Source organism: Vicugna pacos, chromosome 6 (assembly GCF_048564905.1).
Source record: "Vicugna pacos chromosome 6, VicPac4, whole genome shotgun sequence".
Lineage (NCBI taxonomy): Eukaryota > Metazoa > Chordata > Mammalia > Artiodactyla > Camelidae > Vicugna > Vicugna pacos.
The window spans coordinates 21,515,687-21,542,875 of NC_132992.1; the positions used below are offsets into that span (position 1 = coordinate 21,515,687).

The 27,189-nt window shown below is 37.8% G+C and overlaps 2 protein-coding genes and 1 long non-coding RNA gene across 8 annotated transcripts in view; 1 reads left to right on the forward strand and 2 right to left on the reverse strand.

The window, feature by feature from the left end:
- Positions 1 to 47: 47 nt before the first annotated feature.
- Positions 48 to 8,444, reverse strand: CCNDBP1 (cyclin D1 binding protein 1). The gene is made up of 11 exons (XM_006201708.4): positions 8,199 to 8,444; positions 7,964 to 8,023; positions 7,585 to 7,664; positions 5,185 to 5,266; positions 4,312 to 4,408; positions 4,063 to 4,130; positions 3,412 to 3,488; positions 2,829 to 3,109; positions 1,703 to 1,763; positions 778 to 824; positions 48 to 524 (listed from the first exon to the last, which is right to left on the reverse strand). The coding sequence occupies exons 1-11, from the start codon at positions 8,305 to 8,307 to the stop codon at positions 410 to 412; spliced, it is 1,077 nt and encodes a 358-aa protein (XP_006201770.1). The 5' UTR covers positions 8,308 to 8,444; the 3' UTR covers positions 48 to 409.
- Positions 8,445 to 8,477: 33 nt separating this feature from the next.
- The window catches only part of TMEM62 (transmembrane protein 62), a 47,594-nt gene continuing 28,882 nt past the window's right edge, over positions 8,478 to 27,189 (reverse strand). For 4 of the 6 annotated variants that reach the window (XM_072962589.1, XM_015237180.3, XM_072962587.1 and 1 more), the window contains exons 6-14: positions 24,989 to 25,113; positions 24,723 to 24,845; positions 21,584 to 21,739; positions 19,562 to 19,721; positions 17,540 to 17,653; positions 15,566 to 15,650; positions 12,949 to 13,053; positions 11,007 to 11,125; positions 8,478 to 9,323 (exon numbers count right to left, since the gene is read on the reverse strand). In XM_072962589.1, the coding sequence (XP_072818690.1) occupies positions 8,997 to 9,323; positions 11,007 to 11,125; positions 12,949 to 13,053; positions 15,566 to 15,650; positions 17,540 to 17,653; positions 19,562 to 19,721; positions 21,584 to 21,739; positions 24,723 to 24,845; positions 24,989 to 25,113 (1,314 nt within the window). In that variant the 3' untranslated portion in view covers positions 8,478 to 8,996. Of the gene's footprint in view, positions 9,324 to 11,006; positions 11,126 to 12,948; positions 13,054 to 15,565; positions 15,651 to 17,539; positions 17,654 to 19,561; positions 19,722 to 21,583; positions 21,740 to 24,722; positions 24,846 to 24,988; positions 25,114 to 26,830; positions 26,853 to 27,189 lie in introns of those variants that run through there. The other 2 variants (XM_072962590.1, XM_072962588.1) reach the window with 2 other exon arrangements.
- On the forward strand, positions 9,200 to 12,335 carry LOC140696812 (uncharacterized). The gene is made up of 2 exons (XR_012073352.1): positions 9,200 to 9,290; positions 12,011 to 12,335. It is a non-coding gene; the product is annotated as an uncharacterized lncRNA (long non-coding RNA).

The following is a 27,189-nucleotide window of genomic DNA, read 5'->3' on the forward strand; positions in this document are numbered from 1 at the left end:
CAACCCATGTATTTCTGGTAGAAAAACACTTTGGAAAGGTACTCATGTAACTACTGGCAGGTTAGCATTTTATTGAGACTATTAACATCTTTAACAATGAAACAACACACAATTGCAAATAGGGAAAAAGGCAGCTTCCTCAGGAATTTCTGAGAGGCAACTCAGGAGCAAAAACTCATGCAGTTATCTTTTGTATCTAGCACAGAAAAATGTATCATACTCATATGGTTTATAAATAACTGCCAGTTTGGCTACTCAACAATCTTTCGCAATAGTGAATTTTGATAGGTATTGACAAGAATTCCCTTTCAATCCAGAAAACATCCTAGCTTCATTTTATAAGCAGACACCAGAGCTTGGCTGCAATAGTAGGAAAGGGAGAGAGGAGAGTACAAATGAGCCTGAAAACTCATGATTCAACTTCATTCTGAGTGAGCTCTTTGATTCTGTTCATGCAATGATCAACAGCATTAATAAGTAAAGGGATCCAACTATCTTCTGGCTGTGGGGTCACATGACTTGCTCTGAGAATGCAATGGGAAAAAGAGAAGTTACATTTAATATACTGTCAAGGGAAAACCTATTCTCAACAGGGAGCACAGGTAACTATAGTAAGAAAAGACAAGTTTCTTTGCAGTAACTCAGCTGCTCCACAAGTGAAATTGAAAGAAAATACTACACCCACCTTCTACTCCTCGAAATAGGGGTTTGGGAGTTGAGAATGGCTGGATAGGTTTATTCTAAATAAGCTATTTGGGAAGAAGTCTTCATACTCACCTTGTAATTTCAAGTGCCTTCTTTAAAACGGATACAAGTTTTGCAGACTAGAAAAAAAGCAAAAGTTACTCAGCCTGAGACCTATCATAAAAAAGAATGAGAGCTAAAATATTTTAATACTCAAGTAACAAAAAGTCAAAACAAAACAAAAAAGCCGTGGAGGAAATAATCAAAAACAAAAAATGATGATTAGATTAGGGTGGGGGGGATCATGGATTCTTTTCTTTTTTAGCAAAATCTTATTAAATAAGCCCCAAAGGATACTATTCTACTCCAAGGTATTTGCACATTGTGAAGATACATTTGGTTAACTTCCTATCTAATTTATCAAATACTATTAGGATTGATACAGTTGATGGTAAAATATAAGCCACTGGCAGTTTTATTTCTTCTTCCAATAAAATCAGAGAAAGGAACTTAAAGTTTATAAAAGTAAGAGAATAGAACTCTAGCACAGGACCCAGGACTTGAAAGAACACATTAAAATCAGATTTTTATAAAAAGTTTGACCTTTCGTGGTTAAATCACACAAAGTGTTGATATTAGAACAGACTATGTTTCTGAAACACATATTTTGGCCTATACTAGAAATTAGAAACTTGTGAATTCAGGTTGAAAGAATCCTAAAGCACTGTGGTAATTAAGACTTTCTTTTCAAAGCAGCAGATTTTAAGGTCTTTGGATTTTTCTAAATGACTACCCAAGTGGTTATGCAAGAGAGTACTACCAGAGCTTGTGGCTATTATAATTCAAATTCAGCAAATAATTATTAAGCGCAAACACATGTAAGAATTGTGACATTACTGCTGTACTTCCATCCGAGTGTAACAAATAAACATATTCCCTATAGCTTAAAGGAAATGCTAATGATTACTGAAATTCCATCAATTAGGCCTGTAGCTAGTCCCTCAAAGCTGGTACTTACATTGATTCGCACAGTCAGGTGGCACACTGGTGGGTATATGCTCAGAGCCAAATCATCCACACTAAGGGCAGAAAGCAAAAATAACCCTTAACAGAAAAAGGAACAAAGCTCAGCTAGGTGGTTTCCACTATACAACTAAGGATGCAACTAGTGAGAAAATGACTCCCAGAAACCCTACTGGTTCCTCAAATTGGGAAACCAATAACTAGCCAATTCAACTGATATTTACTGAATATATACATAACCTGTTTCTCTAGGAAGCTGGGGGAAAACCTCCCTTGGCTGGTAGGATGGGACATGACTAATGCAGTGAGGACTGGGAACCATCATTTTAATATGTGAGACAGGCAGGGTTCATCCCTAATGCTAATAAAATGGGCACCACTTTAACCAAGTGTTCAATTTAATACCACCAATAACGAGACAAAATAATACCATGTGCCTCCCCAATATGATGCAATGAGAAGCACAAAACACTCAACTATGTGACATTCTTGCCAAAAAATGTTTAACCTGAATAGAATCTATAATCATAAGTAAACAATCTCATGAATCCAGTTTGCTGGATATTCTACAAGGCAGCAGATGTGGATTCCTTAAAAACATCAATGTCAAATAGGCTAAAAAGGACAGGGACTCAGAAGTCCCTGCAAGAGACTAAAGAGAGGGCAACCAAATGCAGTGTCACACCTTGATGGACCCGTGAACTTTTAAAAACTTTTTAAAAGAGATTTTAGAGACAACTGGGGAAATATGACTATTAGGTAATGTTATTACATTCAGTGTTAAATTCTCAAGTGTAATATCAAGAATAAGAGTAAGAATGTCTATTCTTAGTAAATATGTGCTGAAATATTTGGGGGTGAAATGTCATTGATGTCTGCAACTTACTTTCAAATGGTTCAGGGATAAAAATGTCACATCTAATTATACAGAAATTAACCAATAGAGACAAAAATGTGAATGACAGATGATTCTAGAAAAGGATGTATAGTCATTCACTGAAAAACTTTCCTATAGATTTGAAAATTTTCCAAATAAAAAAGTGGGAGAAACCTTGGGGTGATGACCCAAGTTGAGATGAGAATGCTGCTTCTTGGATGTTTCAGGTGGGGAGTGCGCTCACCTAGGGCTGATCTCATCAGAGATGTCCACAATGTCATCCAGCTGGGCCACCTGATCCTTCTTCCCATTCTCTGCCACTGAGACCCGGATTCTCTTCAGGCAGGCTTTCGATGCTCTCACCAGTGCAAGGCAAGGGATTATGAGCTCTTGATCCTCCTCTGACCAATATAAGTCCCGATTGTTTGGACATCCCAATATATCCTCCACACCATCATGGTGGTCAGAGTTGTCCTCCTCAATGTCATTCAAGAGGCCACAGTAAGGGTCACATTCTTCCACAGCCTAAGACACACCATGATATATGTGAATGACAAAAAAAAAAGTTGTAGTTTCAGAATCAGGTCTGAACTGTCCCCAAACCGCAGCCATTACTTCACTAATGAATCACTTCATAAATCCTGTTCTGATTCTCCTAGTCCAGCAATAGAACAGAGGGGAGTGGTACCAAATCACATACCAGCATGGGGTGGGAGATGAGAAATGGAGGATGGGAGCTATTTGCTCAATGCTCAGGACATTTCTTCTCTTTATAATCAGTTCTCATCTACTAGTCCAATGACCAGCAAAGACAGAGGCCCCCTCACCTGCTCCATTTCCTCATGTGCATCCTTTACAAAATTCACACTCCTCGTCAGCACTGAAAGGGCTGCAGCTTTGTTATCTATGAGTGAAGAATCAGAAGCACAACAATTAGAGAAGAAACCAAACCATTCTTCTAAGCCTGCAAAAATCAACAGTGCTCCCATTTGAAGGGAGTGCCAAGGACCGTCAACAAGGGCAGTGGTTTAAAGTAAAATTCTTCTCACATACATGCTCTGGGGCTAAAAAGCTTTCCGTTATTCACTACAAGAAGAGATACAGTGGTCACATGATGTTTTTCATCATGGTCCTCTTGGATGACCATTGTTTTTGGCCTGGCTGGCTCTACCTCATAACTGCTTCAGTGTCCCCCAGATGCTGCTGCTCCTGGGGCAGGACCAGAAGAGCAAACCACATTGGTTCAACAAGACACAGAGCCACAGCCAGAGGGTGTTTGCATTTAGGAGTATGAGAACTAAAACGACTGGTAAAAAGTATTAATGCCTATCTTTTGATGTTGGTGATAATCTCTATCTATTCCACTAAGCTCTTTATGTAAGTTAAGACAGATATAAACTACAAAACTGGAAGCTAGATATGAGAGGTCTGTCTGCTTTGGCCAGCAGAGTCAATGCCCACTTCCCACTCTCACCCACCTCTTGGGATCCGAGGCACCTGCTGGCATGAGTCCCAGACACTGTTGTAGGAAATAAGGTTCTCAGAGCTGGGGAAAGGAATCAGTAAGGATGTATCAATAATTCAGATTCCTGTCTCCTAAAAATATCCTTCCTGTTGGTCATTATTCTTAGTGATCAGTAACTTTGCTATAAAAATGAGGGTTTTTTTTTTTCCCTCCCTGAGGCAAGGACCCCATCAACTGATAACCCCAAATGTGGTGTCACTACCTTTGAGCTGGAGTGACGTAAAGCACTTCCACAAGCTGAGCCATGCCATCCACGATGTCCAGAGTGGCACCCCGTACCAGCTTTCTCAGGGTGGTTCCTGTAGCCAAGCCCAAAGACTAAGCAGCCTGGTCTCCTTTCCAGAAGTCACCATCTGCTTTCCTGAGCATCTACGCCCTACAGAATTCAACATAATGTGCACCCACATGCTTCAACTGGAGAGCCAACACAAAACTCGGGTCTTATTTATATCCCCACACCATTTTCTCAGTCCTCCCACCATTCCTTAGTGGTTTTCTCCAAAAGAGATAAGGAACAAAATCCTTCCATGACAGCATGTATTCCTTCATTAAAAACAGCAGTCCCTTGACAACTGTGGATAAAACACTTCAAGTTTAAAACATCTGAGTAGCCCTACAGACCCATGAGACATGTGCTCATTTATAACCATGGCGTGATAATAATCAAGGCAGGAATCTACAGGCAGGGCTGGAGGCCACTTAACCTATAAGGGAGTTCAGGAACAGTGTGTGGTGTAGTAAGGGTGGAGGAGCCTGAGGACGAGGCTAATATCCAGCAGGCATCACTGCAGTTATAATGGGTTAAAGAGGGAGGAGCCAGTGAGAATTAAAAACCTTAAAACCTTAGAGTCAGGCAAGGGCAGGGAGAGGGGAACAGAGCACCCGTACCTTAGCACAAAGGCTTACTTATGGAGGTCGCTTATGATTATAAAACTATCTTTAACTGCATTTTCTGGGAGAAAGTTACATTATATGCTCAAATTGAGGAAAAGATACAACTCTCAGGACATAAGCTGTCATATTAGCAAACATCTATCCTATAAACTAAATGCTTAATGTCTACAGAGTGGCTTACCCTGATCCTTGGGAAGTGAATAGTACACAGCAATCATTGCCTTGATGGAATCATGGACTTGTTCACAGAATCTCTGGGTTTCCTATGAGGGGATAAACCAATTTCAGAATGAGAAAAAGAAATGGACTAGATCAATGCGGTCAACCCATGTACTGTAGGGCATCACCAAACATTTTCTGAAGTCCTGCTTTAAGTTAGGCCTTGTGCTATTCTCATCACATACCAGAGAGGAGTTAGCTGCACACCAGACACTGAGCTGACAACTCAATAAGACATAAAGAAACAGCAGGAAAAACTTCCTCCTGATACTCGATATTCCAAGATATTTGTGACCTGCTTTGTTTTTGAGGTGTTCACCATTTCAGACCAGGAGTTGGCAAATGATGGCCCATGGGCCTAAATCAGGTCCTCTGTCAGTTTTTACAAATAAAGTGTTACTGGGACACAGCCACACTCTTTCATTTACATATTATCTACAGCAGTGTTCTCACCACAAGGGCAGAGTTGAGTAGTTGGCCTGCAAAGCCTAAAATGTTTACTATCTGGCTCTTTACAGAAAAAGTTTGCCAACCCTATCTTAGACTATTAACCAGGTGTCTGTCTCCTTAACAGAATCACAATATACTTAAAAGTAATTAGCATGGACTCTACAATGCTCAACATTTGACTATTTTCCTTCTAAGCAGTCACTGGCTTTCTCTTGTCCTCCTTGTCCTTATTTTCCTGCTAAATTTTAAGCCAGTGATTGGTCCACAGATTCGTGCCAGTCCATAAATGATTTGTTAAGAGTCTGGAATGATTAAGTACAATGACTGAGTGTACCTAGAAACTTTTATGGCAATTTGACATTGCTTCAACATCTAAACACATAACTTCATAAAAATGCCAGTCCATATGGACTGGAATTAAAAGAACAAAACAAAACCATCCTTCAGTAGGAATAACGTGCTAAGAGCCTAAGAAAGCAATTGTGATTCCAATATACATAATCCAAACAAAATCAAATTCTAATTTTTTCTTCTGTGAGTGAAAATCCCACTGTCCTGAGCATGTACAGAAAATAATTCTATTCTGCTGCCTCATAGTACCTTAATAGCTGTGAATTTCAGTAGCAAGTCCTAAGTGTATGTAAAGAAAGAAGTCAACAGATAAGAAAAATAAGGTAATATTACTATTCCCTTTTAAATAGATTGAATTTCTTCCACAAAGCTTTTGAAGCACTCATACAATTCTCTTATTTCTCCATCACAGATCTCTGAGGTATGTAAGGGGAGAGAGTTTATCACTGAATATGCAGCAAAAGAATATTTTTTCATTTCAAAATATCTGGATATATAGATTAAGAGAATGAAAGTACTGCCTATGAAAATAAGGCAATGAATATGCCATTTAAATAACCTTATCCCCAAATTAAGTATACCTAGCTCAAGAAAAACTGGGCACAGAGCATACCTGTTACAGCCAACATATTTACTTTCAGAGGTTTTATAACAAAGCATAAATTCTTTGTTCCAAAAATTCCACTTCTGGGAATTTTTACCAATATACACATATACCCAAAGATTCCATTAGGCAATTTACCACAGCACTGTTTATAACAGTTACAAGTTGGAAACAGCTTAAATGTCCACACAGTATTGGTTAAATAAATTACAATTATATCCACTCTATTGAATATTATGTAGCCATTACAAAGAACTGAGCAACCTTATATGTGCTCCTAAAAATCAATTTGCAAGCTATGTTGTAAATTTTTTAAAAAAAGGAAGGTCCAGAAAGGTGTTTATGGTGTCCTATAATTTGTGTAAAAAGAAGGAGTATACACGTAAGTGTGTATATGCATTGCATATATATGGAATAATACCAAAGAAACTAGGGAGGGGAGATATAAGCCTTTTAATGTTGATGTCTTTTGAGTTTTATACTGTATACATTATTACTAAATAAATATAAAAAGTAATTCAACATAAAAAGGGTATTATGTACTATAACAAAAAAGGTGTAGCTTAGACATCACATGGAACCTAGTTTAAATCCTAGCTCCATTACTTATCTACCTTAACCTGAGCCTCTGAGCCTGCTTGCTTATCTGCCAGATGGGGATCGTGTACGTGAAAACACCCAGCAAATAGCAAGTGCTTAAAAATTTTTTTATCAGAAAGTAAGTAACCAGGATGAACTTCAGAATGAATCAATATTTAGAAGCGCTGCCTACCCCATGCCAAGTACTGCATTTGGCAATTTGGTCTTCAGAACAATCCTGTGATGTGAGAACTGCGACTTCACCTGACAGATAAAGAAACTAAATCCCCTGCTTTGAGTGTAAAACGTAGGGAGAAAATGAGAGGATTCCTAAGGAACAGCGAGGCAGCACAAGAATTCCAGGAAAGTGAAGCCCACCTGTGGAGACGGCAGTGGAAGTCGAGAGAAGACGACGGTCAGAGACGTGGCTTCCCTTGACACCGTTACAGCTGCCTTATCTGGGGGTGACAGAGTAGGAGGCCGGAGCCAATATGTTAGTGCCAAAAGGATAAGGCTGCAGCTGCTGCACAGACTTTGAAGATAATGCTTTCTCTCTCCACCCTCGCCGTCTGAGACGTCTCAAAAACACCTCCAAAAATCAGTGTTTTACATTTCAACCTCGAAGGTGCCAAGAATGGGTAAGGTGAGGTACCCCCACAGAGAGGACGAGGCGGGGGGAGGGGAGAGCAAGGAAGGAAAGAGGAAGGGACGCTGCAAGAGATGAGAGATGGCAGTCTCCAACAGGAGAGGCACTCACTGAATCGTCTCCAAAAGGTCTCCAGATTAAACTCCTTGGTGGTTTCTCGGGCTTCGCCGACTAGTCGGTGCGGCGTGTGGGCCGGGCGACGGCAGAAGAAAGAGCAGTCAGCGAAGCTACCCCCGGCCCCCCACCTCCTCCTCCCGGGTCCCCACCTCCCCCGCCGCCGCCACGGCCAGGCCCCTTCCTACCCAGGCCCACCCCTGCCGTCTGCCGCCGCACCGCGTCAGCTCACCCCGCACTCCCGGAATGAGCAACCGCAGCTCCACCGCTAGGTGCCGGAGCTGCTCCAAAGGCGGAGCCGAGGTGGGGACTGCGGCTGCAGGGGCAGCTGGGCTCGCCATCTCAGTAGATCGCCAGGGCCCCGCAGACTAGATCGCCACAGGACCTGCCAGAGCAGCTCCACTTCCGGCCGTCATGGACGCAGGCCCGCTTCCGGCAACAACGAACCAGGCCCCGCCTCCGAGGCCCCGCCCCCTCCCTGGCCACATAAGCAACGCCCAGAGCGAGGTACTACTTCTTATTCACCGTTCTTTTATTTGATCAGTTGAAGACAACCCCGACCGAGGAAGCAGAGAGCCCATAAACCTGTGGGAAAAGAGGACCGGGAACTAATCAAGGGTAGTCAGGGTCCGGCCCAAGTTTGCATTGGTTCCCTGCCCTTGAAGTGGAGCCCTTGATGGCTGCTGGGCTCGAGACACTGTGTTAGGTACTTTACATGAGGTAACGTAAAAAACGCACTGGGCTTCAGATACTCCCATTCACACCTGCCCCTGCCTTCTGGATTCTCTAGATTAGGGCCTTCTCTTCACAAAAGTAAATCAACCCTTTCCTTCTTGTAGAAGGAAGGAATCATGCATAATTCAGAGACTTTTCTGCAGTCCATTCTGCAGGATCAGTAGTGGGTAATCCCCCCAACTCGCAGGCGTCCAAGGTACAGCAGCTCTCTACAGCTTGTCCACCCGTACTGGCCTTCCGCCTGCTGTTGGGGCTGAAACCTCGGCTACAGAGGTCCATGATGAGATGTGGCCCTTCAGGAGCTCAGGTGGCTTTTTAACTGCACTATGAAGGCTCCAAGCTCCGTGGAGTTCAGTGTCCACACACAACGAACAAGAACAGGTGTCACCAGTGTCAACCAGGTCCGCAAAGGGGAGAATAATAAAGCGAGAGTGCCGTATGTCATATGAAGAAAGTAGCAGGAATAAATCTGCCAGATGTATAGCAGTAACATAAGTAGGTGAACAGGGATAATTTTCAAGTATTTTCCGTGACTGAGATGAGACCTGAAGTTGTGACCGAAGCACCTCTGCAGCAAGCTCCAACACAGGTAAATCATCAAGGGGATGTTAAAAAACACCAGCTAGAAAAAGCAGAACAGAACCATTAGCTTATCAGCAAGCCCTGGAGGAGTCAGATCTCACTAACACATTACTGGTGGCTCCTAAAAATATGTTGCTTTCTCTCTCAGGGGTTAACAATCTGTTTCTTTATGCTTCAATTACCCTTGCTTGTAACACAATTGTTGACTTGTAGTCAGTTATTGGTTTGCCTGTATCCTTTTGTTCATCTTAAAGGCAAGTACCATTTCATTTATGTCGAAGCCCTCAAATAATGTTTAAGGTAGAAATGAATTGAACATATATGTGTATATATACACACACAGTACTTTTTTTTGGCAGAGTGAGGGAGGACTTGGGTGTCAATAATTTTTCCTCTCTCTGCACTTTTATTTAAAGTAGCATGATGAATACTGGAATACAAACTAGAAGATTTAAGTTATAATCCAAGTTTAGCTACCAAATGAGTCATTCATTCACCAAATAATTATTGAGCACCTATTATGTGGCAGGCACTGTGCAAGGCTCTAGGCAAGGGACACACAGGTGAACAAGTCAGAAAAGAAGCATCATAGAGCTTACATTCCAACAGGGAGAAGAGAAACAAGGGGAAAAAAAGGGGGAAGATAATCACATATTGTGATACATTCAATGGAGAAAATAACTGGGTCACAGGAGGGTAACTGGGAGGTGGGCTCTCTGAGGCCTGGAGGACAGAAATGAGCCAGTGGAAGGAAGTGCATCAGAAACAAATGAACAGCCCAGAGGTAGGAGAGGACTTGGCCTATTTAAGGCCAATGGGCCTAGAACATGATAAGTCAGGTGGAAACTGGGGCAGTCAGCAGGACCCAGACCATGTCACTGATCTGCTTAAAGGGTTTTAAGCTGAGAAGTGAGTGAGCTAATTAAGATTTTTAAAGGACCAGAGTAGCATACTGACAATAGGGAGGCAAGAGCAGCAGTGGGAAAGCAGTTAGGCGGTTACTGCAGTAGCCCAGGCAAGAAGTAATTATGACCTAGACAAGGGTGGTGGTAACAGTAATAGTGGAAGTGGTGGACTCAAGACATGTAATGGAGACAGATCAAACAAGGCAGTACTTGCTGATGAACTGAAGTGTGAGAGAAGGTGAAGAATTAAAGATACAGCCTGGAGAAGATACATCCTCGATGACTGACTGAAACTGGAAAGAACTGGGGGAGGAACAGGTTTGGGGATAGAAATTAAAGGTCCTGTTAGAGATATAACATCAAGTTGAGATTCCTGTTAGATATCTAAGGAAGATGTGAAATGGCAGTTGGATATATAGGCACCTGAGGTGCGGAGAAGAGGTCTAGGTCAGAGATAGAGCAGATTTAGGAGCCATGGGCCTACATGATACATAAAATCCATGGTAAGTGTACTATTTATTAAAATACAAATATAAGCCCACCTTTTGGTAACAAACAAAAGCAAAACTCTCTTTCACCTTTTATAAATCTGCCTGCCAAAAATGTATTTTAGATGTTTACAAGACAGTAGTGGAAGAAGGAGCTTAGGAAGCATTCTAAAAGCAAACAAAACATCAGATATTAAAGATTGCCCTGCCAATAAATTAGGAAACATGATCTATAGTGTTTAATTTGAGATTCTGGATTTAATTCATAACTGTTATGCAATTAGTCCAACAAGGTCAAGGTGTTCTTAAACTGCATTTCTGACTTCTTACCTGGAGAATTCCAACTATAAATGTTAAGCTGCCTTGTAGGAAATGTCCATCAACAAAGATCCCAAAGGAAAAGCAGCAACCCAATTTGCCTTTAGTGATTTCACCAACAAACCATGGTCCTGAAAGAGGCAATGAACAGGAAAGGAGATTAAATAACTATGACTCTGATTACATACATCATGAGATGCATTTATATAAGAACAATGAGGAAATATGAGATTAGTCATCTATAAGTATTTTTGCATAGCTTTTCTTCTTATCTCTGTTGCCCTCAATATCCTAGCTAATCAATTATTTGCTCCTTTACTCCATATTTCTCTAGATTATAAAACTGCCTGAATACGTGCTATACCTACAAAAGATTCCAGAAACAGACTGGAGTACAGTCACAAAATTTAGAAGAATCTGTTGCAATAGTAACCTCAATATAATGCATTAACATTTCCTTTAAGAAGCAAAGAGGTATTTCATAGATACGACAGTTAATTTTTCCAGATAACTGAGGTTTACTCTTTTAAGCAATAAGATTTCAACCACTTTAATCATTCTAAAATGCACTTCTTCTCTTTCTTATTACTATTAATGAATTTTAACCATTTCTTGCTGACCCATGGTCATCATTTCATACATCAACTACATACTCGCACTCAGAGTTGACATGTACAGATGTTTGACTTGCTTCTTTCATTTTTCATCTGCAACGCCAGAATGACTTTTCTCTACTCCTTACTATTATTGACTGCCCTCTTCTCAGTGTGCAGGCTTCTGCAACTAGTATATTGTCAAGAGTGATTAACGAACAGTTAGACTTCTTTTATCAAAATGCAATACCATCATTTGCTGGTAAGGGCAGAGTTCAGCTTTAAAAAGTCATAGGTAATTTTCTCATATTTACATAACATGTACTCCATTAGATACATATTAGTTTAAAATAGTGTTTTCCCTTCAAGTCTCAACCTTTAAAAATGGAGCAACTTCTCCCCTTCTAATGTTTTCTTTTACAGCCAGGAACCAAATCACTTGCTTTACCTCCTGGTAGAAGACAAGCGTCTACAAGAGCTTCAACCTGTCTTCTAACAAGGAATCTGATCTCCAAGGAGAATCTCCTCCAAGGAGAAGCTTGTTACACAGAATTGTAAAGGGTCATACTTTTTCTTGAACTACTTTCTGTTCTCTGATGGGAGTTACTAATGAAAAACAGAAAAGTCCAAAGGTGGAATAAAAGTAGAAAACATAGACTAAGCAACAAATAGGAGATTGTAAAAGACAATCTGCTCCTGTGCCACGTTTAGTCACTAAGGAGCATTAATAAAAGGCTTTAAAAAGAGACTCACAGGGCTTTCTGCTTCCATAAGTAACTAAGTGACTTTGTCAGTAGTGGGTATGGTCATTAACATGACAGGAGAGCTCAGATATGCCTGAACTCACTGCTCATCTCAGTTTCTCTCTTTTTTGAGCTGAGATTTTCGAAATCACATGTTAGTAAATAGTCACCCAACTACATACTAGGCATTGTGCTTAGCATTAGGCATAGAGGTGAACAAGACAGACAAGACATCCATGGATATTCTAATGAGGGGAGAGATGATAGAAGATAATCATAAATTCTGATGAAGTAATGAAGAAAATAAAAAGGATAAAGTTTCAAGGTGGTCAAAGAAGGCTACTGTGAGGAGATGGGATTTAAACTGAACCTCTATTAAGTTTCTATACAAATACTAATTCTGTCATGGTCTTCTTAGCACCCTTAAGTTAACTTGGTGTCAACTAAATGTCCTTTAAGTTAGGGAAAAACTTTATTTCCTAACACCACATCCCAGGAAATGAAGGAGCCATGTGCCAGTTGTTATGCTCTCAAGAACCTAAATGACTCTACTGTCAAAATCCTCAATATGTTCTCTGGCAGAATTCTCCACAATCTCACATTTCCTAGTTGACTTACCCAGCATTGTATATAGGGTCAGCAACAACACAGAATAGTAGAAGATGTTTATTTTGCTCAAGACACAGAGAGAAAATGAGGTCAAATTTATAAATCCTGGAGATCCTAAAAGGAATAAATTGGAAAAATCCAGTGAACACAGGCCAAGTTCATGTTCTTTATAACATTTTCTAGAATTCCATGGGCTATCTACTATATCTTCAGCAAATCGTTTGTTACATGGTAATTATACAGATGACACCACTTTAAATTCAGAAGTTGCAGGAATCCTGGTAAGGCAATTCAGTTAGAATGGCAGAGGGCAGGAAGTTCAAAGCCATGGTGCAGTTGTGAGACACACACAACATACACACACTCACACACACACACATATATGTATATATATATATTTTTTTAAATGAATGAAAATAGAGACACACATGCCAGAGGACCATAGTACCATTTTATCTTAGTGTAAGTTTGAAATATACTGAGCTCAAAGAGTGGTCAAGTCTGTTTTCTATGGGATTTAGTACCCAAATATACAAACTTCCAAAAGTTGTATCAGAATATATCAAAGGCATATCAAAGAAATATCAAAATTTAATCTTAAGTATGATATCTAACATTGAGGGGTGGGGAGAGAGAGATAACTAGGTTGATTTATTTTTGTTTACTTATTTATTTTTTAACGGGAGGTACTGGGGATTGAACCCAAGATCTCATGCATGCTAAGCATGCGCTCTACCACTGAGCTATACCCTCTCACCTAAAGTATGAGTAGCTGTCCAAATATTCCTTTCCCATCTGTGATATAGCTCTTAACTCACAGCTATCCTCTTAACTCCAACTGAAAGGGATCCCCAAAGCTCTCCAAACTGACACCTCTTAAAATGCAGTGCCAGAAAGCCCAGGCTCCACACAGAGAAGCTCCTTTTTGCAGCCACAGTCTAAAGCACCACAGATCCTCAACTGCAGCTAGCCATTTCATTCCTGTCTGTGGCTGATCGTACACGGGCCAGCAGAAGACTAGGATGGGAAGCTCAGTGCACACTGAGCCATTCTAGTGGTAATGCTATTTAAAGGACAGGCCCCAGTGAAAGACAGCCTGATTAACGTTAAACAGCACGTCCTTCCTAACAGGCCAGCATATTCATTTTACACTCTTAACACTGTTAGCCTATTGACTGTTAATTTCAGACAAGGCCTGATAACGCATGGCTGTTCTCATTTTGTGTGGTGCATCCTTGCTACTCATTCCTCCCTCAGCTTCCTTCTCATTCTAGTCTGGTACTTCTCACAAGGATTCATCTATATATCCACCTAGAATAATTCTTATTTATTATAAACAAATCATTCCATAGCCTTAGAGGCAGTTATGCTTTAAGCTTTAAGCAATGGTTCTCTTCTTTAGCTGCACAGTAACTGGGGGGCACTTTAAAAAAACATTCATGCCCAGGTCTTACCCTCCAGAGAGCCTGGTTTAATTGGCCTGAGGAGGAGGGGAGCTGAGGCAGCAACCCGGGTGATTCTAAGCAGCCAGGATTGAGAAACACTGCTTCAGAAAAAGGCTTCTCAGCCTTAACTGTGTATTGGAATTGTCTGGGGAGCTTTAAAAAATACTGATGCTTAGGTCCTAACCCTGGAGATTCTGTGTAGACGCTGAGTGTGCTGTGCAGACACTAAGATTTTAAAAGCTCCCCAGGAGATTCTAATGTGTAGTCAAAGTTAAGAAATGCTATTTAAAGAAAAGAATGGACCTGAGGGCAGCCTTTTATTAGCTATGAGACACTGGACAACCTACATAACCTCTGCCATCCTTAAGTTGTCTAATTTTTAAAATGGGGATAATAATACCTACCTCATAGGACTGTTGTAGGGATTAAGTGAGATAATGTAAGCAAAGATATGTTGTAAATTTTAAATAACTATAGAAACATACCGGTATTCCCACCTAAGGAGGCTGGGGCCCTCCCTCAAATATGTATTTATTTACATTATGTGCAGGAAAATAGACATATGCAATAATGCTTCTTGAACATTTTCCTTAGAATTTTAAAAATATATACAAGCAGGAAAACATTCAGTAGGATATGTATACTACCTATTCAGTTAACCATTTTAATATTTAATCATCATTGCAGTGCTCCCCTCCCCCACAATCAGTTCCTGACCCCAGGGATTTCATCCAAGCCAGCAAGGGATAAGGAAGATTTATTTCAACAAATATTTATTGTCTTTTATGCACAAACTTAGTGCTGGGTGCTGTGGAAAACAGAAAAGAAGCAGAAAACGAGAGCTCCTATACTGAGGAACTTACAGTCTGGCTGAGAAGAAAATGTATCTCTGTTTGAAGTGGTTGTGTAAAACAAGGTTGCTGGCCATTTAAGTACAGAATGAATTCTCAGGAAGGACTACTGGGATTCAGAGAAGCAAGAGCTCATTAGGACCTGGAACTGGTGGAGAAAACGGTATGGAAGAGTGGGTTGGAGGTGAGCATGATACCTTGAAGGATGCACCTCACAGAGCTCAGGCAAAGACAACTTATACGAATATTTATCACTTGGCCATAGTGAGGACATCATAGGATACACTAAAGTCAAGTCTTCAGAGAACAAAAGGAATCGTCGTGACTAACCTTTATGCTCTGGATATGCTTGATACCTAAAAGTGATGAGAATGATGAGCTGGATCAGCACAATCATCACAAAAAGGACCCGGGCCTGCAGGGAAGCAGATGTTAATGTGAAATAGATATACCAGTTCAGTTTCAGTTTTTTTTAAATGGCCTCATCAACAAAAACGGAAATGACATCATTAGCAGAAATGACTATATAAGAAAAATACAGAGATGGTCATAGAGACTTAAACATCTGATCCACCAAAAAAAAGATCATTATAACGTATCTCAGCCTTATTCTTTTAGGATTTGGATACTTGGACCATTGTTGAAACTAAGTAATTTTATACAGTTATATAAAGTAATCAAATTAAAACAGTCCATTTTCATTGTACTAAGGTAAGTATAATTTGTTTTATGCAAAGTCATCTAAAAGCGAAAAAAACAGTACACAGTACACTGCAGGCTGAGTGAACAGAGATTGCTTTTCCTTTTGCTTTCTCCATCAAGAAGTCATTCTCTTGGCGATTAATTCACAGTAAAGAGACATGTAACCTAGGTTCTTGTTTCTCAAAATATGGGCCCCAGATCATCACTGGAATCACCTTGAGTCTGTCAGGAATGCAGAATCTCAGGCCCCGTCTCAGCCCTACTGAACTAGAATGTGACTCTTACTAACATTCCCAGGTAATTCACAAGTACATCAAAGTTTCCAAAGCCTGATCGAGGTGGCTAATAAAAATTCCAAAAAGAAAAATAAATAAATGACACAAAAAGATTCGTAAAACTGAGATGCAAATGCCCATTAGTCATTTTTAACAAGCACAATCACACGAGTAATAAAATAAAATTAAAATAATAATGAATTCACATTTAAAGTATGTGGGGATAGATACTAAATCTCTCTCTGGAAGGTGAAATTAAAGGGGATTTAAATTTTCTTCCCACCATTGTAATGTGTATCAATACCCAGGATAAGTGATATCTGAGGAAAATAGAGTATAAATTGCCAAAGTTTCTCTGAAAGACAACTTGACAGTATATATTAAAATCTAAAAAACCCCACAAAATACCCATTTATAATTCAAGAAATATTTATTTGAGGGCTTACTCTGTTAGGCATATCAAAAAGACAAAAATTCCAGTCCTCATGGCGCTTATACTTTAATGAGGGGTGCTAGATCAAAAATGATGAATTAATAAATAATTTTAAAATTGTATAATTATATAATAAATAAAATATATAGAATAATATGTCCGCTCTTTGATCCAATAATTCATTTCCAGAAATTTCCCACAAAACTAATGTACGCAAAAACTTAGTTACAAGCGGTATTTTTATAGTTGAGGGAAAAATGGAAACAAATGTCGAAAAGGGAAGTGGTTAAATAAATTAAGGTATATCTATGACAATATAATGCAGACAATAAGCATCATTAATTAAAATAATATAAATTGATGTGAGAAAACAGTCAAATTCCTTAGTGGAAAAAATTACGTGGCAAAAGAGAATGCAAAGTACATTGTTTTATATTAAAAAGTCAAATAAAAATTTAAATAAGAAAAATATAGAGTATCATAATGACAAATACCATGGTTATAAAGGCTAGTGTGATAAAAGAATGATATGTGGCTGACTGTACTTTATTTCTAAAATTTCCAAGCTTGCTATATTAAGCATGTATTATTTATGTAGGATGAAATATTACTTTTAGAAGATCCTAATCCAATTTAGGACCGTTCCTATAATTCCCTTTGTTATCCTGGTTTTACGGCATTGGTTAGACTCAGATCCCAAAACAGATATTACTTGTTCATGCTGTTGCTTCTTTTAATTCAAATCAACTTAAAGTCATTGTACTCTTCTAGACAAATAGCTAAACTTTTAATTTTATAAGGTTCAGCTCTCTTATCACATGATTATGTTGTTTATGACTTTGGACCTACCAAATCTAGTAAAAACACACACAACACTTAGTTGAATTTACTCACCACGATGTAATGGTCAGTAAGGAGAATAAATGAGGCCAGGGGATCAAATCTGAGATGAATATCCTCTTGAGCAGAAAATATGTGGTGAACACTCTTACTTCTTCCAGAAGAATCCTACTTATAAGCACAGCAGAGATGCAACTCTACTGCATATTTAAAGATGTATAATGTTCCAAGATTAAGTTTCCAGTAACTTTTGTCAGTTATCTCAGAATAGCTACACTTTTCTCTTTCACTTTTGATTCTTCCTATAAGCACTTTAAATAAAACTTCTTTTAAACCCTGTAATTCTAGATTTGAACTGGAAATATCAACACAAACTCACAATGCACTTCCTCTTTAAAAAAAAAAAATCTGTGTTTCCCTTTGGTTAGTGAAAAGGCCTAAAAATAGTAACAAATCCAGTAACAATGAGCTAGCTGGGCTAGCATCCAGATGGTATTCTCAGAAGAAACTTCTCACTACAAGGTACCAGTGCTCTTTACTGAAACAGCTGATTCTAGTTCTTGAGTAAGAGATGCACAAGAAGAGCTTGGACGATCTCCATACTAGAAAGCAAGAAAACTAATAAAGACTACAGTGATTGTATCAAAGGACTTAGTGGCCAACTGGAAGAGGCTCCCACTGGCCAAAGATGGAAGAATTAAGCCTCAAAAAGAATAAATGCAATGGACTGAAGCATACCAAATATGTTTTTTTTTAACTCAGAATTCAGAATAATACTGAAAGAAAAGACTCAGTCGGTTACCTTTGGCAGATGCTAGAGAAGCAACTCATTCTGAAAACCTGTTCAGAAAAGGGAGGGTGGGGGAAGAATGAAGACTTTATCCTGTGTGACCTCTTAACTGGGTACCAAATAGATGAGGCCAATTTTTTCTTTATAGGACTATTCTAATTAATACTCCTATAATCAGGAGTGGCAATTTGAAGATCACCCTTTTATAATGGATCTAGGCCAAGATCATCAATAGCTGCTAGAAATTCTTCAGTGAAAAGCTGATTGGGTAATTCATAATGAATGGAGGATAAGCCGGCAGTGTGCTGGAGCTGGCTTGACTGGCCCACAGGGTGGCACTGCAAAGTGCCTTCTCTTGTTTTCTCATCTATGAATTGGGAGTAAAACTATCCACCACATAGGATTATTACATGGATTTAGTAAAAAATTCTAAATGTCTGGTATCTTCTTTGAAGGAGCTCAGTATATAACTCCTCCCTGCTCAAAATCCTTCTCTGAGACACATACAAAAGAGATAATGAAAATAATTACATGTGTTTTCTAAAGCATTACTTGGTAATCTTAAAACTAAGACTTAACATTAAAAAATTAAGTAGTTAATAACTGTCATCAAATCATAAAGTTGTAGAAACTGACAGATTTTTTTTTTTCTAGAAACTAATCTTTGAGCACAAAAGAGTTTCAGAATGTTGATGAAACTGCTCTATTTTGGTAATGATGATCACTTTCTACTCTGGCAGGTCTAGAGAATTAAATGTTCCCCAAGCTGAATCAGAAAAGGGACAGGCAGACAATTACTCTAGAAATGCTATCAATGCATACTCTTCAAACAAAAAGTTCTTTGATGCCTTGAGCTCCTCTATCCTAGAGCTTTCAAAATAGTGACCTGATTTTCCAATACTTGGAGACAGTAATCAAAGGTATGGATACCTAAATACATATTTTCTTACTTATTCTATTATCTTTAGATATATTGGAGAATGGGCTCCGATTATTAAAAGAGTCTGGCCAAAGTTGGAAGAAACAAAAGAATGATTCCCTGGGGATAAAAAAGAGGGGACTATGACCAGCAGTTGCCCACTCATCTCTGCCCAGTTTTTAGTCTAACAGTAGAATAACTCCTGACTGCCCATTTTCAGAATATACTAAATCCAGCATATTTCAATTTTTGTAGTAACTTAGTTTCATCTTATCAACTGACTTCAAAAAAAAAAAAAAACCAAATCAGAGTTCAATATGGTTGCAGCCTAATCATTTATACAGCAAGTTGAAAATGACTAACTTACCTGGACAATTACTTCTATGTTATGTGTCTTATTACTGTAGTTTCTTGGGTTCCACTTCAGTATGAAAATAGGACCAGACAAATGACTAGCTTGCCCTAAATGAACTCCATCAATCTTAACTGCGACAGAAGTAATGGAGGATAAGGAAAAGGCCAAGACTCTAAAATGAAGAGTATAAATGCATGGTTTTAGGTATTTGTCATTGTTTTTAGGGATTTGTCATTGTTTTGTAAAGAAGAATGACCATACTGTAACCTGAAAGGATGTAAGTACAATCGGCCCTCTGTTGGTTGATCTGCAGGTTCCAAGCATGTGGAACCTGTGGATTCAACCAAATGTGGGTCGAAATATGCAGGGAAAAAAAATTCCCAAAAGTTTCAAAAAACAAAACTTGAATTTGCCTTGCGCCAAAACTATTTACATAGTATTTACACTGATATCTAGAAATGATTAAATGTGTACAGGAGGATGTGCATAGGTCATAAGCAAATAATTCACCATTTTATATATGGAACTTGAGCATCTGTGCTCCATTTTGTTATTCGCAGGGGGTCCTGGAACCAATCCCCCCAAGGTATCAAGGGACAACTATTAAGGCATATCATTACACTGTATACCTTTTCATATGACTATTCATATGATCTGGTTTCTTTTTAAATGGTGGCTTTGGAGTTGTATAATTCAGCAAGCCTGATTGGTTTATTACTAATTGGAGAAATTAGAAACTATTCTTTTACTTTTCAGAAAGGAAAATCAATTTTCTTTTGACAAATTAAGCTGGAGTACATCCAAAGTTCCTTCTGAAGAAACTCCTGAAGTCCTGGTTTTTCTCATAGGAAAAAACACAGGTTAGACATCTCACTTCGTTAATCTAATGTCAAGCCTTCCATCTACTCATTTGGTTCCTGATGTGTGTGCCCAGAAGAAGCAATGTCACAGACACAGCTAAGGCTACCAGGCCATTTCAGAGAATATAACACCTAAATCTGATATCTAGCTCCTGTCAAGAAACCTGACAGAGAGATTATGTTCCACTTACCTAGTGATCAAAAGAAATAAAACAGCTTCGTACCCTTTTTTTTTCCAGATTAATTAATAAATAAATCTTTTCTTAAAGTACAATATTCAATAATAATGATTGTTGTGAAATTGGCACTCATATCACTTAGTAACATTATAAATTGGTATCTGTTTCAAAAAGTAATTGGGTACCTTGTGCAGTGCTGGTGGGAATGTGAAATAGGGCAGCCACTATGGGAAATAGTATGGCAGTTTCTCAAAAAATTAAACATAGAATTACCACATGACCCAGCAATTCCATTTCCGAATATATACCCAAAAGAACAGAAAGCAGGGATTTGAACAGATTATTAGTACACCCATGTTCATGGCAGTATCATTCACAGTAGCAAAAAGGTGGAATCAAGAGTGTCTATTAACAGATGAATGGATAAACAAAATGCAGTGTATACATGCAACGAAATAATATTCAGCCTTAAAAAGAAAGGAAATTCTGATACATGCTTCATTCTATTTATCTACACTGTCAAATTCATATACCAAATGAATTTTCAATTCCATAAGGCTAATATAGCTTTTGCTTTTTTGAAAGGCTATGTAACAAAACAAATATATATATATATATATATATATATATATATATATATATACACACACATTTCTGATATATGATGTAATTTCTTAAAGTAGGATACAAAAGAATTCACATGTTATGATTATAGCAATGTAAAAACATGCATATAGAAAGGCTGGAATAAAAGACACAAAGATAATAATGATAGGATTATGGGTTTCTGGATTTTTGTAAAATTTCAGCAGCTTAAAAACTGTACATTTTTTAACTGGGAATGATACAGTAGGCAATTTATCTTTATGTAATGGTTAGATTGCTGAGAAAATGAAAGTGGGGCATCTGATAGCTTTCACATGAGAATGCAAACACAATCGCTTAATCTCCATCAATATCAAACTGAAAGCAAACTCTGAAAAACTGCTACATACCTGATGTGTGTTGAGTAAAGGAGTCTTTCCACTGGTTCATGTTTAGCAGAACTATAGAGGAGTGACTTAGGATTGGTGATAAGAACCACAGGCCACTCTCCAAAGATCAAATCTGCAAAGCTAAAGAGGTCATGATCAAAAGCAAAGATCCGGTACCTGGAGACCAGAGGACAATAAGGTTATTTAGTTCACTTCATATTATAAGACAGGCTGAAGGATATAGACAGAACAAATGTAAAAGTATAAAACTATACTTTCTGAGACCATGAATTTGAATACAGCATACATAATATTGTTTCTCTTTCTTCACTTGCCCCCATCACTTTATACTTCACATTTGTCATAACTGGGATCTAACTGAAGCAATGAATTTTCACTGTGTCCTAGAACAATGTCTGATACATAGATGTACTCTTTAATTTTTAGATAAATGCTTGTTGAACTAATTCATTTGATTTCTATACTTTAAGACTATTTTGAACCTATAACATACATTATAAGCCTCATAATATCTGACATTCTTCATCCCACCAACAATGCTACATAAAATATTAAACACAATTAGAAACCTGCCATTCTGCTTTTAAACCTTTATTTCTATAGTTTCAAAGAAAATAACAAAAGCTAAGTGGTTTTAATTTTCTAAATGCAAAATGAAAGGTATAACTACTCATTAAAGGGCAATCAAAAGTTTGTATTTTCTAACTTTCAGAACTGAGGAGAGAAATGAACTATGTCAGAAACAATAGTGCTCACCAAATACTCCACGTGCTCCCCTGCATTTCCCAGTCTCCCTGGTATTAGGTTGGGACCATGTGACTAGTTCTGGCCAATGGGCTGTGAACAGAAGTGACATGTATCACACTTCTGGTCCAAAATACTTAAGAGTGGGAGTGAGTTCTCCATTGAATTGAGGTATTAAAATAGTGGCATTATAAGGTGGAGGAAGTCTGAATCCCTGAGTCATCCCATGGAAGAGAGATGCCCCAACTCATACTAATTTACATAAATGAAAAAAATAAACAACTGTTGTGTTAAGCCACTGATATTTCTAGCTAAATAAATCTGTTGCATCCACAACAAAGCCTAGCCTAATATTATTAATATGTTAACTGTTTAAAAAACTCTTCTATTGTACTAATACAATTTAAATGTTTATAAGAGCAGGTAGAGGTTAGGTCCTTTCAGTAAAACAAACTCCAGATAAAACCCCAGGGTTGGAACACAGGAGAGCAGGTGGGAAGAGAAAGATAGGAAATGGCCCCATGATTAACACCACTTAACCTGTAACTGTAGCATTTCTAAGAAATACAGAAGTTGATCAAAGGTTAGGAAGGTTATCTGGTAAAAGGCAATCCCAGCCTAGCCATAGCCTCACAGTCATGAATAGACAGGTCTTAGTTCAAAATAATTACAGTTGCCAACTAATTGCAGGCTTCAAGCATAGCTCTTGCACAGTTTTTAGAAAAGCCTAGTGAAATAAGTAAGTACCTTCCAAGATATGAAGTTACTTTTTAATTAATGGAAGTACAGTTGAACTTTGAACAATGCAGGGGTTAGGGGCACTGACCTAAAATCTGATTATAACTTCCCAGTCAGCCCTCTGGATCCACAGTTCTGGACCCACAGATTTAAATAGCCACAGATTCTGTGGTACTGTAGTATATATTTTGTGAAAAAAATCTGAGTATATGTGGACCCATGCAGTTCAAACCAGGTTGTTCAAAGGTCAACTGTAGTTAAAAATAGAAAGATAACATATTCAGCTCAACAAATATTCACTTAGTACCTAATATCTTCACAGCACTGGGTTTAAATAAGTTAAACAGCAATCGATAATAAATAATGAGATGATACTTATCTATTTATTTAACTATTATACTTAGTTATTCTCAAAATATGTTTTTTGTTCTTCTCTCTCTCTCTATATATATAACTATACTATATGCCTTTGATAAATAATTTAGGTTTTCTATTCAAAAGACTTTAACCCTAGAACTACTATATGACCCAGCAATTCCATTCCCGGATATATATCCAAAACAAAGAAAAACACCAATTCAAAATATACATGCATCCCAATGTTCATAGCAGCATTATTTACAATTGCCAAGATATGGAAGCAACCTAAGTTTCCATCAGCAGATGAATGGATAAAGAAGATGTGGTGTATACATACACACACAATGGAACTCTACTCAGCCATAAAAAAGAATGAAATTTTGCCATTTGTAACAAGATGGATTGACTTGGAGGGTATTATACCAAGTGAAATAAGTCAGACAGAGAAAGACAAATACAATATAATGTCTCTTATATGTGGATTCTAAGAAATACAACAAAACTAGGGAATATAACAAAAAGAAACAGACTCACAGGTATAGAGAACTAGTGATTATCACTGGGGAGAGGGAAGGGAGGAGGGACAATATAAGGGTAGGGGTTTAGAGATACAAACTATGATGTATAAAATAAGCTACAAGGACACAATGTATAACACAAGGAATATAGCCAATATTTTACAGTAACTATAAATGGTGTATAACCCTTAAAAATTGTGAATCACTATACTGTACACCTGTAACTTATATAATACTGTATATCAACTCTACTTCAATAAAATTTTTTTAAATAATAATTTTAAAAATTATTTAAAAAATTTTAACCTTAATAAAAGCAACTATCATCTATTTGAAGAACTTGTATCACTAACACCTTATCTAGCAATAACTAGAAAGACAGATATAAAATTCAGGGGAAAAGATGACATATTTCTAGCCCTAGTGCTCCATTGAGCAACTGGACATAACTGCTGTAATAAGGTTTCCTTTCTTTCCTTAATTTTTTTTGGGGTGTAGGTAATTAGGTTTATTTACTTAGTTTTTCAGAGGAGGTACTGGGGATTGAACCCAGGACCTTGTCCATGCTAAGCATGTGCTCTAGCGCTTGAGCTATATCCTCTCTCTACAAGGTTTCTGCGTAATGACAGAGACTGCCACGTACATATATTACTTTAAAAACACAGATCTAGCATACGTTTTTGCTTAACTGGGGTCACTCATGAGAGCAATGAGAAAATTATTGCTGCTTTATCAAAACTTACATGTCTAAGTTTTATTTTGTGGGGTAGTTCCCTTACCTTCTGTTATCCTTCCAGTCTCCCACCTCAAGTTCCAAAGTGCCCTGGAAGTGACGAGTGTGTAAAACAGGCATCAGTCCACCGAGAGTATGGAGGTGCCCACACAAATAAGCTGTGGCCGACCTACCCAATGAAAAATAAATGAAATAAATGAACAAAGGTAACTTGTGAGGCCAAACTAATAAAAATATCTCTCCAGGAAAGCACGATAGGTAGAGTAACATAGAAGAGTTAGTAATGATTTTGATTTTGAAAGCCTGCCTCACCTCATAATTGACCGAATCCCTGGTGATGGAGAAAGCATAGTGGACGTTGTAAAGTGTCCAAACCAAATACTGTGGTTGCTCCGACTACTTTCCTTGGCCAGTAATAAAAGCTCCTCCATCTGTTTCTGAAAAGAGAGAAAAACAGAAGGAGCATTAGTTACGTCTCAGGCTGAAATCTAATGTCAACAGATTAAATTCCTTTGAAGTTTTATAATAATAAGTATATTATGTCTAGGGCTTAAACCCTATTAATGAATGACTGGTATGGACCTCTGTAAGCTTCAAAATGTTTTCATATACTTTATAATTCATTTGATCCTAAAAATAACCCTGAGCTAAGTAGGACAGGCATTAGTCCCACTTGATAGATAAGGAAACAAAAATAAAGAATAATGTTTAAATTACATAAATGTCTTTATTTATTTATAAATTTACTTATGGAAATGAAGAACGACTAATCTTTTTAGCTCTGTATATCACATTGCAATAAAGAGAATATTGAACCTAAACTTCTAAAACAAGATGTCCATCCATATGTCCACAGAACACCTGACACCTGAATGTTCACAACAGCTCTACGCATAATAAACAAAAACTAGAAACAATCAATAAATTGCAGTATATCCACATCCATACAATGGAACACTACCCAGCAATAAAAAGGGAAGAACTACTGATATAGACAGTAATATGGATGAATTTCAAAAACATACTAAGTAAAAGAAGCCAGGCACAAGAGTACATACTGTATGATTTCATTTATATAAAATTCTGTAACAAACACACTAGTTTATACTGATAGAAAACCAGTCAGTGGTTCCCTGGGAGTGGAGGTGAAGACTACATAAGAGAACTTTCTGGGATAACGGAAATGCTCCATCTTGACTGCAGTGACAGCTACACTAGTACATACATTTGTCAAAACTCTTCAAAGACTTAAAATGAGTGCATTTTATTGTATGTAAATCATCCCTCATAAAGATGAGTTCAAAAATAACTTGTACATACATAAATATACATTAATATAATCTGTAAGGTGCTTATAGCAATAAATTTCTGGGCCCATCTATTAGGGTTTCTAATTTGGTAAGTCTTAGGCAAAGCCTGGAAATCTGCAGTTTACAAGGCTCCAGCTGATTTTCATGCAGATGATCCTTGAATCACATCTTAAAAAACACTATTCTAGGTCAACAGTGAACCCTAATGTAAACTATGGACTTTGGTTGATAATAATGTGCCCATGTTGGTTCATCTATTGTACCAAATATGTCATACCGATGAGGGATGTTGGGGGTAGGGGAATATATATATGTGGGTGGGGAGGGCTATGTGCGAACTCTCTGTATTTCCTGTTCAATTCTTCTGTGAACCTGAAACTGCTCTAAACGAATAAAGTCTATTAAAAATAAAAAATATATATATTTTTAAAGCACTATTCTAAAATAAGTTAATCAACACTGTCTAAAGTCACTTGGTAGATAGGAAACAAAATATACCTTCATAAATAAAATGCCTAACATAACACAATGCATTTGACAATATTCCATTCAAGCTCCTCTGAAACCTCACATCACTTTGAATTTCTCAGCACTCAGCAAATTCTGCCCTGTGTTATAGTTGTTTCTGTACTGGTCTTAAACCCCACCAGCAGATTAAATATTCTAAGAAATGAGGGATTTCATCTTATCAACCTTGTACTCTTACATATGTGCACATATGTCTTGCATATGGACACGTGCCCATTAATGAGCTGACATTTGCTGCACCACGAAATAAGGAGAGGCTCTCAGTTGTGACTTTCCAGACAGTTATAATCCAGCAAGTTTTCCCCACCGAGCTTACCAAAAATACTTTAAAAGAAACTTATTTACTTCAATGGCTGGCCTTCTTTTACCAAAAAAATACCAGATGATCAGAAATGGCTAATAATCTATAACGAAAAAGAATATGAAAATGAATATATGTATGTATATGTACAACTGAAGTATTGTGCTGTACACTAGAAATTAACACAATACTGTAAACTGACTATACTTCAATCAAAAAAACCAAAAAACAAAAAACCTGGTGAAAGCTGTACAGCAGTGTAAATATAATCAATGCCACTGAACTGTACGTTTTAAAACGGCAGATTATATATTTTTATGACAATAAAAATATTTAAAATTTGTGATATAAAAAAAGAAGTGGCAACTGTGGGG

Excerpts from the sequence above, each read along its gene's own strand:
- CCNDBP1 (XM_006201708.4), bottom strand. The coding sequence starts at position 8,307 with ATGGCGAGCCCAGCTGCCCCTGCAGCCGCAGTCCCCACCTCGGCTCCG. Across the intron at positions 7,665-7,963 it reads GACCTTTTGGAGACGATTCA|ATAAGGCAGCTGTAACGGTG; the intron begins GTGAGTGCCTCT and ends TGTCACCCCCAG. Across the intron at positions 3,110-3,411 it reads CACATGAGGAAATGGAGCAG|GCTGTGGAAGAATGTGACCC; the intron begins GTGAGGGGGCCT and ends GGTGTGTCTTAG.